The 16,374-nt window shown below is 44.7% G+C and overlaps 1 protein-coding gene across 6 annotated transcripts in view; it reads left to right on the forward strand.

Moving 5' to 3' along the window:
• The window catches only part of TBC1D23 (TBC1 domain family member 23), a 714,314-nt gene that overhangs the window by 297,949 nt on the left and 399,991 nt on the right, over window positions 1-16,374 (forward strand). For all 6 annotated transcript variants that reach the window (XM_086934466.1, XM_086934463.1, XM_086934462.1 and 3 more), the window contains exon 11: window positions 6,527-6,697. In XM_086934466.1, coding sequence (XP_086790592.1) covers window positions 6,527-6,697 — 171 coding nt within the window. The remainder of the gene's footprint in view (window positions 1-6,526; window positions 6,698-16,374) is intronic.

The following is a 16,374-nucleotide window of genomic DNA, read 5'->3' on the forward strand; positions in this document are numbered from 1 at the left end:
TTAAAATATGTGTAAACATGTTTTTTTTAATACACTCCTCTCCCATATGACAGTTCTCCATCTGAGCAAGTATATATTGAAGTGTTTTAGGATATTCAGAGTAAATCTGGAGATGATATTGATAACGCTGTTAGTTGTTAAAGGAAAAAGTAAGATTCAGGTCACCTTCCTTTCTCTTTTGCCAATGAATGCAATAGAATTTTAGAAGGGACTAAAGCAAACTATATTAAGGGGTTCGTTATGTTATCTTTTTTCCACAGAGAGGTTATTGTGAAGACGAATCCCTGATCTTCAACAATGTAGATGGATATTGCACATTCGGTAAATAATTAACATCAGTACTGAGAAGAGTAAGAGACTTTTGTGCCTTCACATTATACACACTGTTGCCTACAAAAAATATAAATTTTCGACTCGAGCAACTTGTTATTTTCAACATGATTGACAATTCTGTATTAGCATAGCAGTATGCTTAAAAAGAAAATTAAAGTCCATATTCCCAAAATATGGAACAAACTACCTGAGTCCCTCCGTAAAGAAGGAAATCTCCTTCGTTTCAGGAAGTCCCTGAAAACAATCCTATTCAGAGAGGCTTTGAGTTCAGCCTAAGCGTGCCCCCCTCTGGTCATCCTGCTGAGTAAGTTGTTGTGTCTTTTTGGTCAAAAGCACCTTGAGACCTGCCGGTGAGTTGGCGCTATATAAACCGGAAATACAAAATACAAAATACAAACATTCAACTCCGTGAGCTTTCACTCATGGTTTAAAATGCGGGAAGTACCATGTAATGCCCATAGATGGAAACATATCTATACTATGGAGAACAAATGGGTAAAGCACTGGGGGTTGCACACCTCTGCCCATTCATAGATTGGCTTTGCCCCTTGCTTCCCCAGTGGCCATCATCAACCTAAGCCTCTTGCTTCCCCAGTGGCCATCATCAAGCTAAGCCTCATACAACAAATCAGAGAAGCGAGAACGAAAGTCATACATTGGCTAGGGGATTGAAACCAGGGGCATAACTAGACCCAAACTTCGGGGGGAGGATGGCTTCTACTCCCAGCCAGGCCTGGCAATAGTACTGGTCACACACGGTGGAACAGTCTTTTTTGCAACCCCCATTTCCTCCTCCATGAATTCCCCACTACCACTAACCAACAATGCACCTCATCTCTCTATAGCACCTTTCTTACAAACATTTTTTTTTAGTGCTACTTATAGTTTACTCACACGTTCTTTTTAGCAGGCACATTGACCCCCTGCCCTTTGTGGGTGGGAGAAATGCCCATGGGAGTGCACAGTGAGTGATGTGACAGTGTGAGAGTAGGGTAAGAGGAGTGACTGCAGGGTGAGTGAGGTGACCATATTAATTTAGGTGCAGATGTAAGTACAGAGTGGGACGAAAGAGATACCATGGTTAGTGTTGGCCTTGTGTGAGTGAGATTGCAGATTGAACAGTGAGAGGGACAGGTGAGTGAAGTGTCACATGAGTGCAGGGTGAGTAGTGTGCTCATGTGACTGCAGGGTGAGGTACAGGGTGAATAGCGCAAGTGCATTGTGAGTGCAGAGGGATCACTGAGTACAGGGTGAGCGGGTGAATGGTGGGAGTGCATGGTGTTTAGTGAGTGCATTGTGATTGCGGAGAGTGCAGGGTGAGCGTAAAAGTGAAGGGCGAGAATGAGAATTGAGTTGTCTTAATGCAGAGTGCATTCCCAGACACTTGAAGTAACTCAGCAAGTTATTGACGGCGGCGTAGGGTTTCATATAAAAGTTAAACTATTGCTATTAATCAGGGATTAAAGGTGTAGGAAATAAATAATGTGCTAACCATTCAACAAACTTCCAGTCTTATGATTAGGATGGCCAGCTCATTATTTGGATGTCCCAGACTGGGCAAGAATAAGCAGTCACCTAAAACCATATTTTCAGCACTTATCTGTGCATACTTTGAACTGTAGATATAAATAGAAAACACTTTTAATTGTGTTCTAGAGCTGCCTGAATGATGACATTCATGACTGATCATTAAAGGGAACAAAGTCAGAAAAGTCACATTACAAATGAATACATACTTATTTATGTATAACCCTATTTAGTGCCAAGACTCCAGGCTCTTTAAACAACACATGGCTGACATTTTTCTTTTGGCAACCCTACTTTATATTCCTTTTCATGAAATGCATTCTCACACTACAGCAGTAAATGTAAATTTCAAATGCAGGGTATAGGTAGAGTGGGAGCGCAGGGGGCACTGGAACCAGAAAAATACTAAGCAACTGTAACCAGTTTACAAAGGTATGTTGAGCGTACAGCTGACTGACTGTTATGGTGCATTGTAGCACCCAACAACACTTTTCAATAATGTACATCACACGCAGACATGCAATGGCGCACACTGGGTAGAGCTTATATGGCACATAGCTCAGAAATACTATATAGCTGGGTGGCACGCAGCTCCCAAGAGCATTGTAAGTAGTATAAAACACATGCAAGAATTGAACTGAATGCACTGGACAAACCTCACACAGCGCAGATATACTATACAGCTGGCTGCAATGTGGCCCCCGAAAAGCACTTTTCAATGGCATGGAACACACACAAACTTCCAACACAAGACATTAAATAGAACATTTTGCTTACATCTAACTAAGCACAGACATAACATTTGGGCTGTGGGCCATATTTTCCATAGAATATAGTATATTAACATAAATAACGCAACCTAACATGTAATTGCTGTCCTTATAGTTGCGTGGCTCTATCTATAACTTGGTCATCGGAATGTGCTACAAACAAAGACAATAATTCTGGGCTGGTAAACAGGAGAGAGGAGAGGGGCAACCCATCTTCCCTATTGAGAGGCTCAGAAGCACACCATTTATTTTATGAGGTCAGGGCTGTTTTGAGGCAACTGGTACACCCATGCGCGCTACAACTACTGCGCTGATAGGGACCTTGGAGGCTGGAACATGGGGGCTGTGGGGCCTATATTACGTTCTACGCCTGCCCCATGATGCATGTGACTGGCATGTCCGGTATGCTGCCCACCCCACCCTACGCTCGGCGACTCCTCTGACAGACTCACCTGAGACCTGGCATGCTGCTCCAGTGGCAGGTCAAGTCGGCGGCAGAAGACTGGGCAAGGTTAGCCAGGGGCTAGCAGTAATTAAATTATGGCTGCACGGTCTCTCTGAGCCATCACACCTCACATGCATTTTTAATTGCTCAAAGCGGCATGCGCATGACAATGACCAGCCCCACCCTAATGGTGAGTACCGCGCAGACGCGCATTTTTTAATTACCGACGGCGAGCGTAACGTAAGTTATGTAATTCACATGGATGTGTGTAGTGCTAAGGGCAGCGCGACCACGACCCTGTACTGCGGGGCCTGTGTTATGCCCCCAGAGCCACTAGGAAGACTTGGGCACAGTTGGTTGTAATCTTCTTAAGGACCCGGGGCAGGAGTAGTATTGGGGGAAAGCATACAAGAGTCCTATGTTCCACTCCAAACAAATGTGTCGCAGAGCAAAAGCTGATTTGGAAATTCCAACGCACAGAAGTGCTGATCTAAGTTCTCAGCGGTGGCCAATAGATCAAGCAAAGGTTCTTCCCATTCTTGTAAGATCTAGCACCACCTCCAGGTGTAAACGCCATTCGTTTCCAGGAGCTTTGCGGTGGATACAGCAGCACTTGTCTTTGGATAGAGAAATACCACAGCTCAGAGACATATGTTTGCACTAGGCCATGTGCGATGCCTCGTTTAATAAGGATGCCCTCAGAGGTTTGCTGATCGTCCACCATTTCAGTAAGGACGATTGTCAGCGAGAGCGTGCAACAGAACCACCCTGCAGTCATCGGGGCAGGTTACAGAGAGCTGCCCACTCGGGGAGTGGAAGAAAAGTTGAGTTGGATCCACGTGAGTGGTGCCTTTAGTAGAAGGTTCCCATGTGTATGTGAGAGACATTTGTGTTCTTAACTGGAATAACAAACTAGGAACAAGTCCTTTCCAACGGAGGGCTCCTTGCTTTGAGCATGCCCTGCAATGGAGCTCAGAGAGGTTCTAAAACCAGAATGTTTATTTCCAGAAGATAATTAAACGCGGTAATTTTATATTCGATATATAATTTTACAAGATATTTTAGTTCTGTACTGTTTAACTTCTATATGTAACATATTATAGAGAAAACAAAGCAGCTTCTTTAAAGTGCATATAATTCCTATAAACATCATTTATTTTGGCTGGCTCGTATCACTTTTGTGTCATTTTATCTTGCACTATGGGGTATGTCCCTTATTTCTTTTCCTAATGAAGGAGTTTATGTTAATATTCATTCATTAATTCAATGTTCAGTTGCACTTGTTGGCGGAGTATTGTTGCTTCGTAGCACTATAAACAAAAAATGCTATATTTATTTAACCTGATCGTTCTTATGCTGCTATCCGTCAAATTAAAAATCTGGTTTCAATACCAGCAGCATATGCATCAACCCACAGAGCTTTCTCCCCAGCAATGTTCTCTTCCCAAGTTTAACTAAACAAGGGCCTGGTGGGAGAAATGCGCAGATTTCGATGAGCCGTTTAAAAGGCAAATTACAGTGTCTTTGGGAATGACACACGACCTGAGGGGGATGTTGCCACGAAAGATTTTGCCAGGGATGTCACTGGGTTGTGACTTCGTGTGAGAAAAGAGCAGGCAGTAAAATGCAATTGCGGTCTTGATAAGTCAAGCAAGTGATACATGGCCCGACCTAATTAAAGAGCAATTTTTGTATTCTTAGGAATGATGCATCGTATAATTAGAAACTAGGGCCTACATTCTTTACCTGGGTCAGAAGCAGATCTCAGCTCCCCTTAATTGTCACCCCCGGCCCTTCCTTGTCTCCAGCCCCAACACACTTTAACGGAGGAAACATTTTTAGCGGGGGTGGACTTTTGAAATCACAATACAATGAAGCTGTTCCAGTAAAAGAGGTTAACAGGTCAGGACTGTTATGAGGCAAATGGGGCACCCATCCACGCTACAACTACTGCGCTCAGCGCTGATGGGGCCTGCGGGGCCTATATTACATTCTATGCCAGCCTGGCCCTGTGATGCATGCGACTGGCATGTCCAGAAATGCTGCCAGCCAGTGCCCCCCCCCCACCCTCAGAGACTTCTGTGACAGACTCACCGGCAGCTCCAGTGGCAGGCTCAGCAGAAGACTGGTCCAGGTTATCCAGGGGTTACCAGTAATTACAGTATGGCCGCACGGTCTCTCTGAGCCATCGCACCTCACACGCACATTTAAGTGCGCAAAGCGCATGCGCATTGACAATGACCAGCCAACCCTATGCTCCACCCTAATGGTGGGGACCACGCAGACGCAGCCCACGCATCATTTAATTACCGACGGCAAGGCTGGGCGAGCGTAACTTACGTAAGTTATGTAATTCACATCCCAGACGGATGTGCATAGTTGTAAGTGCTGCATGGCCGCAGAGGGGCCCCCTGTAGCGTGAGGGCCCCCCCGCAATGCGGGGGCTGCGGGGGCCTGTGTTACGCCCCTGCCTCAAAATTGGTCACATTTCCACCAAATTGCAATCAGTAAATGAAAGATTAACGTCCATGCGTACTAATATACTTTCCCAAAGGCTCAAAATGGGGAAGCCCTTTGTTTCATCAGGCATAAATATATTTCCTTCAGGAAACTGGATAGTTTCATTAAAAAGTATTATTTGCATGTATTTTTTGTGAGGTCATGTGTGCGTTAAGTCAAAGCACTTTTGGATTCCATAACTAGTTATGCCAAATGGCTTGTTGGTAAAACTTACTGTTCAGAATTAAAGAAGGAAGTTGCTCACAGCTGCTTGCTTCAACATTTAAACACCCAAAGACTTCTGACAACAATATACATTTCTTAAAATAGAAATCCTGTATTATTGCACTCATTGCATTGTCTCACAGGGTTTACCTATTCAACCTTAACATGGTGCGCTCAGTGCCTCACATAACAACGTTTCTAATGTATATTTGTATTTAAGTGGTAATTCTCGGAGTGCCACAGATACCTAGGTATGACCATTGGCCTAGAATTGTACCACCCATATGTCACAGTCCAGTCTTACTTACCAGATACCACAAGCCTGGATCCTTTTTCCATGCCATTGGCATCATGGACACTCGCCTTGACTACTTGTAAATGTGTAATGACTGCAAGAAGCCTACCTGTTAACTAAAGTGAACCATCATAGAACATTGCAACATTTTTACCAGCAGCCTGCTGACTAGGCTCTTCATAATTGACTGCAGCTTGAAAAGAGCTGCTTTTTACTGCCTTGTATCATCAGTCGTTGTTAAATAATTTTCTTATGGTGTTTGCTTAGTGTATACGTTGTGTTTTGTTTACTTAAAAAACAATGTGGGTTCTTTTTCGGGTCGTTATCATAGATTTCCTTAGGATTACCTTAATATAAAGGAGCATTGTAGACGATGCAAATGATTTGTAAGTGGCTCTATTAATGACACTTGTTTTTACATTTGTTCTTTAGATGCTTCAGAATCCAGGAGAATTTGCATTGTCTGTGAAATCACTGTTAGAAGCACAAAAGCAGTCCATAGAGTCTGGCTCCATAGCTGGTGGGGAGCACCTGTGTTTCATGGGAAGTGGCAGAGAAGAAGAAGATATGTACATGAATATGGTCCTTGCACATTTTTTGCAGGTACGATTGTTATTTTGATGGAACATTAATAATGTAAACAACTTTTTTCCAGCTCTGCCTGTAGGTAGGTAGGCCAGTGTTTTCTTGATTCTTTCGTTTCTTGTTTCCAACCTGACTTTTTTTCAAATGCTTTTATTAGATTTTTTTGTTTAAATATGTCAGTAGAAAAACCTCTCTTGTATATACTGTTATAGCCCTAAATATGTAGTGCAGTTGTTCTATTGGAATAAAGCTCTCCAATAATTTTAACTATGCACTTGTACAAAATCTCAATTTAGTTGAAAATACAGTTATCCATTACAGTTTTATCAAAGTGAGTCTGAAGGTAATAGTAATATATTACATTTGTGTAGACCATGGAACAATGACAACCAACTAACTGTGAGCACCATGGGGAAGCATTTTACAAGGAAATGCTGCAAATTTGTTATGCAAATCTAGCCAATGATTCAGGATATGGGGAAGGAAAGAGGGAGGAACCTATAGACACAGCAGAACAACACTGCACATTCTACATTGTGACACAGTCACGCAAGTATAACAAATAAAAATGAATGCCGGAAATGACACGGCCAGCATTTAGATTCCATTGCCTTCTTATTGAGGTATATATCTGTAGGGAGCGAGGCGAGAGATCTTTGCCAAGGTTTTGACGTTGGAACAGTTTAGTGTCCTGTTCCATAAATATGCTGTGTTTACTGAGTACTCTGGCTGCCTCCTTTCGCAGGGCCTCAAATTCTGCTTTAGCCCATCTGATTAGGGAAAGTCGCCATGAAGTAATGCTAGGGGAAAATTGTGCTTGCCATTTAAATTTGCACGTTTGGCCAGCAGTAAAGCCAAGTCTATAAAGCGAGCAGCCACCTTATTAGCCTTTAAATGCGCTTAAAAAGTCTCGGAGCGCTTTCCTGCCAGGTGTTTGGGGGACAATATTGGGCAACTACAGTGATCACGAATGCCATGCTAATACTGTTCTAGAAAGGTGCAGCTCTATAGCATATGTTTGAAATCAGCTTACGAGAAGTTGCATGGTGGCAGGGGAGACCTCCATTGGGGATAATATGGTTACGTTGCTATTGCTGAACTCCCAGGGGGTCACAAGGAAGTGTTCAGAGAATAGCTGTGCCTCTCTTCCACATTACAAATCAAAATGCAAGAACGCACACGGTCTGAACACCCACTTACATTGGAGGGGGAGATTTATGATGTGGGCTACAACTCACTCCGCTGTGTGGAAAGGGGGCACTTAGCATGCTGTCTTCTTAGAGTGAGACCCCTCCATGAGCTGTAGTGTGGGTGAGTGACGCAGAGTTCAGTGGATAGGGTATGTGAGGTAAAACTACCTCCTAAGGGACAAACTTGATACTTTATTTTGTATCTCCAAAGAGTAGAATAAAACTAAGAGGAATGAAACTTCAACCCCATAATCTTAAAAAAGGGTCCACATGTGTCTGTCGATCTTAAAGACACTACAGTGAGGTGTGTGACTTCCTTTGGGACCATTGTGTTGAGTCACTCAGCCATTAAATGAAGGAAGAAATATGTGAAAAATATCTATGAAATAAATGCTTACAAACATTGGTCTACAGAATGTGGCTGTGTTTACTGTAGATGTGCCCTGTAATGAAAACTACAATCAAGAGATCAAAAGAAAATAGTATTGATTATATCATAATTGCCAAATTGGTACTTGTGTGCTCTGCTAGGAAGCAATTGTTTGTGCCAATCAACTGCCTTGTGGTCAAAATCACAGTGAAGTGAAGTGAACTGCTTCATAAATAGATATGTCAATTGTATATATGAGCTATCTCAGGCAGACTGATACACGTCTGTGCTCACGACACAACAAGAATGTCAGAAATTGCGACGTATTGTTAAAAAGAAGTGGAAAGGTAGAGTATGGTAACGAAAAAACCTTCCTTGTTGTAATTATCGGGTCCTACTTGGTAGAAAATTAAAAAATATACAATATTTAATCATTATCTTTGAGTTATGGTTCAAGAAGTGCCCAGGGCTCAGTGCAACTTTGCTGTAGGCACAGGTTCTTCTGCATGTCTGATATTGGTCTGTGCTCTTGTGACATTGTCGGAGGTGCAGGTACAGGTTTTATACTACAACGTAACTAGCGTTTATCAGTGAAATAAATACTGGGTGTAGGAAGTTGGGGTCTTGTTGCAGTACCCCTCCACCCCCCACACTTTTTGCCTCGTATTTGATGCAGTTTTATTTGACTGAAGTATACTGGGTTCCTGCTAACCAGGTCCCCGAACCCGTGTTCTTTTCCTAAAACTGTACAATTGTTTTCCCAATTGACAAAACCTTTAACACCCTTTGTAAGTTCCTAATAAGTGGTACCCCTGGTGCCTAGGCCCTGCTATACTAAAGAGGATGCCTAAGGGTAGCAGCACAAATTGTGCCACCTGAAGGGACCCCTCACCAAGCGCATACAAGGCTGGCATTGCAGGCTGCGTGTCTTGGTGTGGACAAAAGTGAAAACACAACATGTCACACATCCCTGTGTGCCGTGCTCCCTAATACAGCGTGTGATATTTGTAACTCACCTCTACAGCAGGCCTGACAGCTCTATGGCAGATTGCGGAATATTACATGTGAGGGCATGCCTGCATGAGCAAATATGGCTCTGTGCTGGTCAGTCCTATTACTGTCAGTGCAAGTGGACAGGAAAGCAATTTTAAAACATGTGCTGGACACTGGTGAGAACAAGTTCCCCAGCTACATGATGGCTTCACTGAAACTAGGGATGTTTGGTATCAAACATGTCTTACTGATAAAACCACACTGATTCCATTGATGAATTTAGCAATACATGCACTCAAAGGACACCTTAGACATATCCCCTGAAAACCTATAAGACTCTTTTGTGCTCCCTGACTGGTTTCAGCCAGCCTGCCACCAGAGACACTGTTCTGACTCCCTATGGTGAGAGCCTTTGTTCTCAAGAGTTTCAGAACAAAAGCCTGTCTGGGAAGAGGGTGTTACACTCCCCCTCACAGGCTGACCTGCTGATCAGCCTTCCCAGGCCAGCAAGCTTCAAAAAGCTGCTGCCTTTGGAATGGGGGTCTGGCTCCCTCACAGGAGAGGAAGCAACCCCCTTTGTCCAGGACCCCCTTGGCACCTGGACAGGTGGAAAAATTAGCTAGTCAGGTAGGCGTGCCGCCTCCAGGTTACCACCCCTAAGGTTGGCTACACTAAAGTGGACACGATTTTTCAGAAGTAACCATCTTTGTGATGGCATACTTAGGACTTCTGGGACAGGGTTATGCCCAGGAAGTGGTCATCCACCACTCAAATTACTTCATATTTCACTCTACTAATTTTCAATACTAATCCTTCATGGGTTCCGGAGTAGCCTGCTACTCGCCAGAAAAGTGCTTCAACACCCCATCAGGAGTAACAGGCGCTATATGAATTGTTTGAACTTTTTACCGAATACTTTGCTCTATTATGTATCTACACCTTCTCTGGTAAGAATGGCTGCCGGTTACTGCAGTACTATACTTCTACTTGCATTTTGAACTTTTTGTATTGCACAGATTGCTACCTCATATATGGAAAAATGTCTGCCTTTTATTGCAGTATTTTACTTATACCTGTACTTTGGTCATTTGTAATGCACAGATTGCTACCTCATATAACGTGTTTATTAACTAAGGTCAATGTTGATTCTTGATTTTTGATTTATTTTATCTTATTTTATCTTATTGTCTTATTACTGGATTACTACACTGTATGCATTGCTTTCACACTGCCATCGTATATTCTAGTGTTATATTGTTATTGCTGCAATATATATGCACATTTATGGGACTTAGTAACTCATTAGTAGTTTAGCCCTATTCTAGCCTGTATTTTATTGTATTTTTATTGTAGTGCTATACTGTTATTACTGCAATATGTATGCACATTTATGGGATTTAGTAACTCATTAGTAGTTTAGCTCTATTCTAGCCTGTGTTTTATATGCGGCAAGCTGCACATATCTCACCTTTATCCCCATCATTCGCTGTCCGCCTCCGCATTTATTTATTTTCTTATTGGGTTTTCATTGTAAGCTACGTCACGATATTGCACTGATTATTACTACCTCATCCAACTCTCTCTGTCAGGCAAACTGCGCCCAGCCACTTTCTAAGCCTAGACTACATTGCTGCTACCTTGTACATTCTGATATGTAACTTAGCCTCCACCTAATAGGCCTTACCTCGCATAGCTGGTCACACGGTGTAAGCTGACTGCTACCTTGTATATAGGGTACATCTGATAAGATGCTCCCACGCACTGGCTGTTCGGGGATCACACTGACTTCCACCCCCTATATCTGTGCTCACTCACTAGTGTCCTCCTTGGCCCTGTAACTAGCGGCTGACAGCGTGTACTATCGCCCTAGTTCAGACACCTAACACCACAGCCTCTCTAAAATGGAGCTCAACGGCAAGCACACTTTTAGAATTAACTACCCCTCCACCCCTCTCTCCAAAAGTGCCACTAAACGTTTCAAACACAACTTCTTGAGGGCGCACCCGGAAACACCCTTTGCTGACACCTACTTCTCATCAGGCAATGGAGCCCTGAATACTGATTTCATCTTCCACACCTCACGCAGAGCCCAATGGAGAAAAACTTTCCTATCTCTACTCACAGTCTCCATCACCAAGAAAACAACCCATGGCTCAACTCTCACCATCACACCTTCCCACCTCTTCCCTGGCAGGTCTACCATTACAATCTATAATACCGGGATTGTCCTGATCCAAGCCACGGACAAGAACCTGGAACTACTAGACAACCTGTTCCCCAAGTTCAAAGAGCACCTCTCCAAACTGCGGACCCGAACCCAGAAGTCCGCCAGCACTATCCCCCCTGACCTCGTAGCCACCACCTACTACACCTCTACCACCAGTACCCCAGTAAATGGCCCACCCGCTGTTAACGCACGCCACTCCCCAAGGACAGTCACGAATATCCCCACCGCACATACTAGTAGCCCCTCCAACATGACACTTCTTATCCCCACACACACCCCCTCCATCCCTCTCCCCTCGGACAGACCATCCCCCACCCACAACACTCCACCATTAGAACAAGCCACCGCCCAAAGTTTATTCACCCCCTCCCATCTCCCCCTCGACAGACACCTCTCCCTCCCCATCTCTCTCTCCACTCCCACCCACGTGTCTCTCACACCCGACACAACAACTCCCACCCACAACACGCCTACATCTGCACACACCATCACTCGGAGTTTATCCACCCAACCACCCCATGGCAGACACCTCTCCCTTCCCCGCTCCCTCCCCACTCCCACTCATAACGTCATCCCCCTCCCAACACAAGATACAGAACATACCTCCTCACTTACCCTATCACCCCCCTCTCTCCCACCTCCTATTCCTAGCCCTCACTACCCTCCTGTCTCCCCCACTGTCTTCAACCTTCACTCACTCTTCTACTCACCTGTACCGCCTCCCACTGAAGTCACTATCTATGCTTCCCACCCTCCGCCTGCCTCACCTTCACCACTCACACCCCTCGCCCACAAACACGTCCACACCTTGAATACCATCCCACCCATTAGCACCGCGGAACACCTCATCAACCCTCCTGACTTGACCTTATCCACACTCCAACAAGTCAAGGAGGAAATTTTACAAATCAAAAAAGACATCCACGCAATCAAAGACCTTCTCTCCTCACAGCCCAGTCTACCTCCCACCATCCCACTACCCTACAAACGACGCACCCTTCCTACATACACTCGCCCCCGACGACACCAGCAATGGTCCACTATCCCCGTTCGCAATAACTCCCACCGCCCCCGTCGTGTTCTCAGCCCCTTGTCGGACCTCGACCTTTGCTCTCTCCTACGCTCTTATGGCCCAGGTCCGGTAAAAGGTTTTTCCAATTCGCACATCCCCATACCCACAATTCCCACAAACGCTCTGAGGCTCCCAACACTCAACAACAGAGGCTCCGTCCCTAACAACCTCAGGAAAGTTCCCCTCACACTAGAAAGCTCGACCACCCTTCTCTCTCCCAAACTCAAATGCATCCTACTAAACTGCAGATCGGCCCAGAGACATTCCTCCGACATCGCGGATCTTGTCTTAAATAGGGAGCTAGACCTAGCCTTTCTAACGGAAACGTGGCTCACTGAAGCCTCTACCCCGATTATGGACATACTAGTCCCCCCCAACTATCACATCATTAGGCTGGACAGGTCTCCTGGCAAGACGGGCGGGGGAATTGCATGCATCGTTAAGAGCAACCTCTCCGTTACTCAAGTCACCTCACCCTCCCTCTCCTCCTGTGAACTCCTCTGCCTAGACATCATCAGTGAGGGCAAACAAGTATGTACTCTACATCTCATTTATCACCCGCCTGGTGACAATCTCATATTCACCCAACAAGTCATGGACCTGATCACTTCCAACGCCGGTCGGCAGACCACTCAAGTCTACCTGGGTGACTTCAATCTCCACTGGAACGATCAGAAAGACACTTCAGTGAATAGTCTAAAAACTTTCCTCAATGCGCTTGACCTCACCCAATTATGCGATAAACCAACACACGACAGAGGCGCGATACTCGATCTCATCATTGCCAAAGAGAACGCTATTCAACTGGAAGCGATTCTACCCTGCGATTGGTCAGATCACCGCATTATCACCTTTTTTATCAACGAAAAAGTTAAACCTAACCCTACTCAACCAATCAAATCCAAAACATGGAAAAGGGATTTGAAGAATCTTAACCCCTCCACCCTACCTCCCCACATCGGCAACCTCCTCCTTCCCCCTTCAGGTGCCTCAGATGTTCAATCACTGACTGACCACTACCTTGACTCTATGAATACAATAGTCAATGAAGTCGCCCCTCTGCAACTGAAGAGAGTCTCCACCAAAATTTCTAACCCCTGGTATGATGACAGTCTCAATGACGAAAGGCGTAATATGCGAATGGCAGAGCGCACCTGGAGATCGGACCCTTCAGCACTGCATCTCAAAAAGCTCAAGAACAAGAGAAATGCCTACTTTAGGAAAATAAAGCGCACAAAGTCGGACTTCTTCAGCCGCCAGTTGGACCAAGCGAAGAATAGGCCAAGAAAACTGTTCGAGCTAATCAAGACCCAAACAAAGGCACAACCCACACAATCAAATAGCACAACAAATGACACTCCACACTGTGAAGCCTTCTCTGCTTTCTTTAAACATAAGACTGACAACATAAGAAATGACCTCATCATGGATGTAAATCGATACTCCAACTACACCAGAATGGCTGACACTCAACCTAAAAACAAGGCATCCTGGCAGTACTTCGACACCTACTCGGAAGAAGCTATACACAAACTGCTCTGCACTTTGAAGCCCTCTAATCACCACACAGACCCTCTACCTGCTAATGCTGTAAAAGACTTTATCCCCTTGCTCCTCCCTCTCTGGACCAAGATCATTAACAGCTCTTTGCAACAAGGACACATTCCAGACTCCCTTAAGGTGGGGCAAGTCACGCCTATACTCAAGAAACCTACAGCTGACCCGTCTGACCTAAACAATTATCGGCCCATCACCAATATCCCCACCCTGGCCAAACTGTTGGAGAAATGTGTCCAACTCCAACTAACAAAACACATTGATCAATTTGACCTCCTCAACCCTCATCAATCAGGTTTCAGAGCGAAACATAGCACGGAAACAGCTATGACACACATAATTGATGACGCCCTCCAAATTCTGGATCGTAATGAGTCCTGCCTCCTCATCCTTCTTGATCTCTCGTCAGCATTTGACACGGTCAAACATGAGAACTTGTTGGAGCTGCTAAGTACTAGGATGGGGCTATCGGGAACTGTTCTCAAATGGTTTTCGTCTTTCCTTCACAACCGGTCTCAGAGGTTCAAGATCGACAATGTACTATCTACACCTGTGCCTGCAGATCTAGGGGTTCCACAAGGATCCACCCTCTCTCCTACACTGTTCAACCTCGTTATGGAACCCCTCGCCACCTTGCTTCAAGCATCCAATGTTCAATTCCATATGTACGCTGATGACACACAACTCTATCTTAAGTTACAGTCCCCGGAAGATATCAAACAGCTGAATTCCACGCTTATTAACACCCAATCCTGGCTGGCCGATAATCACCTCAAACTGAATGCTCTAAAAACTGAGTTCCTACTCATCTCACCTCCGGCGAAAATCTCCACCACCCAAACCTGGCTCAACAACCTAACAGCACTCAATGTCCAACCTACCATCGTGGACTCGGCGAAATCCCTAGGCATCACACTCGACGCCAAGCTCGACATGCAGCAGCACGTCAGCAAAGCCACAAAAGCAGCTAATTTCCAAATTAACACGCTGAGGAAAATTAAACCCTTCCTCCCGGCCAAAGACTTCCAAACTGCTGTACAAGCTCTAGTCATCCCTCGAATAGACTACGGAATTGCGACCCTCAGCGGTCTCCCACAATCCACAACAGCACCCTTAAGAGCCTCCCTGAACGCTGCCGCGAGACTCATTACTGGCTCTAGAAAGCACTCGCACATATCCCCAGACCTAAAGTCTCTAAAATGGCTGCCTTTTGAAGCCAGAATACAGCTAAAAATTGCAACTATGACACACGCGGCCGTGCACCACAAGGCACCCAACTACCTCGCTCAAAAGCTGTCTATATCAGGAGGTTCGAGATCCAATAGGAGTGCTAAAAATCTACTCCTGAAACCTCGTAGATTTCGGAAAGCGAAAACTTACAAACGCTCCTTCTCTGGAATGGCACCCAGGATCTGGAATGCGCTCCCTCCTGAAACAAGGCTAATCACCTCCACTGCACTCTTCAAGAAAGAGGTGAAAACATTGCTTCTGGCCAAGATCTCCTGATCGCTACAGATGTTGGGTCAGAGACTCTGCATTGCTTGTACCGCTGCTCTGCATATCCCCTGGCACTATACTTGACTTGTTGGGGGCACTATTACGCTACTCTCTTACTACCGACCAAGATATGATACACGTTGGTTTACTGATCCACCTGTACGCCATTGTAGTCGGATCAATGACCTGTGCTGCTCTATACTACTCCCTTACCTTATCATATATGGATTGGTTTTATGTTTGTTTTTATCATCCATGTTATTACCATGTTACTTACCATGTTATTACCATGTTATTACCATGTTACCATGTTATTTACCTGATCATATATGGATTGGTTTTATGTTTGTTTCTATCATCCATGTTATTACCATGTCACTGACTATTATACTGTTCCCATTATCTCTGTTTACTCCTATTGCCCCTCCCTGTCTTTGTGAAGCGCTCTGATATCTGTAAGGATCCTGTTCGCGCTATATAAAACTTTGAATAAATAAATGAATGCAAACCTTTCTTTCCCTGCTATCCCTCCGCTATCCTTCTCACTCCAAATAACTGACTAATATCCACCACTCAAATTACTTTCATACTTCACCATACTAATTCACCACTAATTCTTTATGGGTTTCCGGAGTAGCGTGCTACTCACCAAAAAAGCGCTTCAACACCCCATCAGGGGTTAGAAGCGCTATATAAATACAAACCTTTTTTACTCTTCTATCCTTCTGCTATCCTTCCGAATCCAAATAACTGACTAACAAATCCACCACTTAAAATGCACTTGCATGT

Source organism: Lissotriton vulgaris, chromosome 8 (genome assembly GCF_964263255.1).
Source record: "Lissotriton vulgaris chromosome 8, aLisVul1.2, whole genome shotgun sequence".
Taxonomy (NCBI): Eukaryota; Metazoa; Chordata; class Amphibia; order Caudata; family Salamandridae; genus Lissotriton; species Lissotriton vulgaris.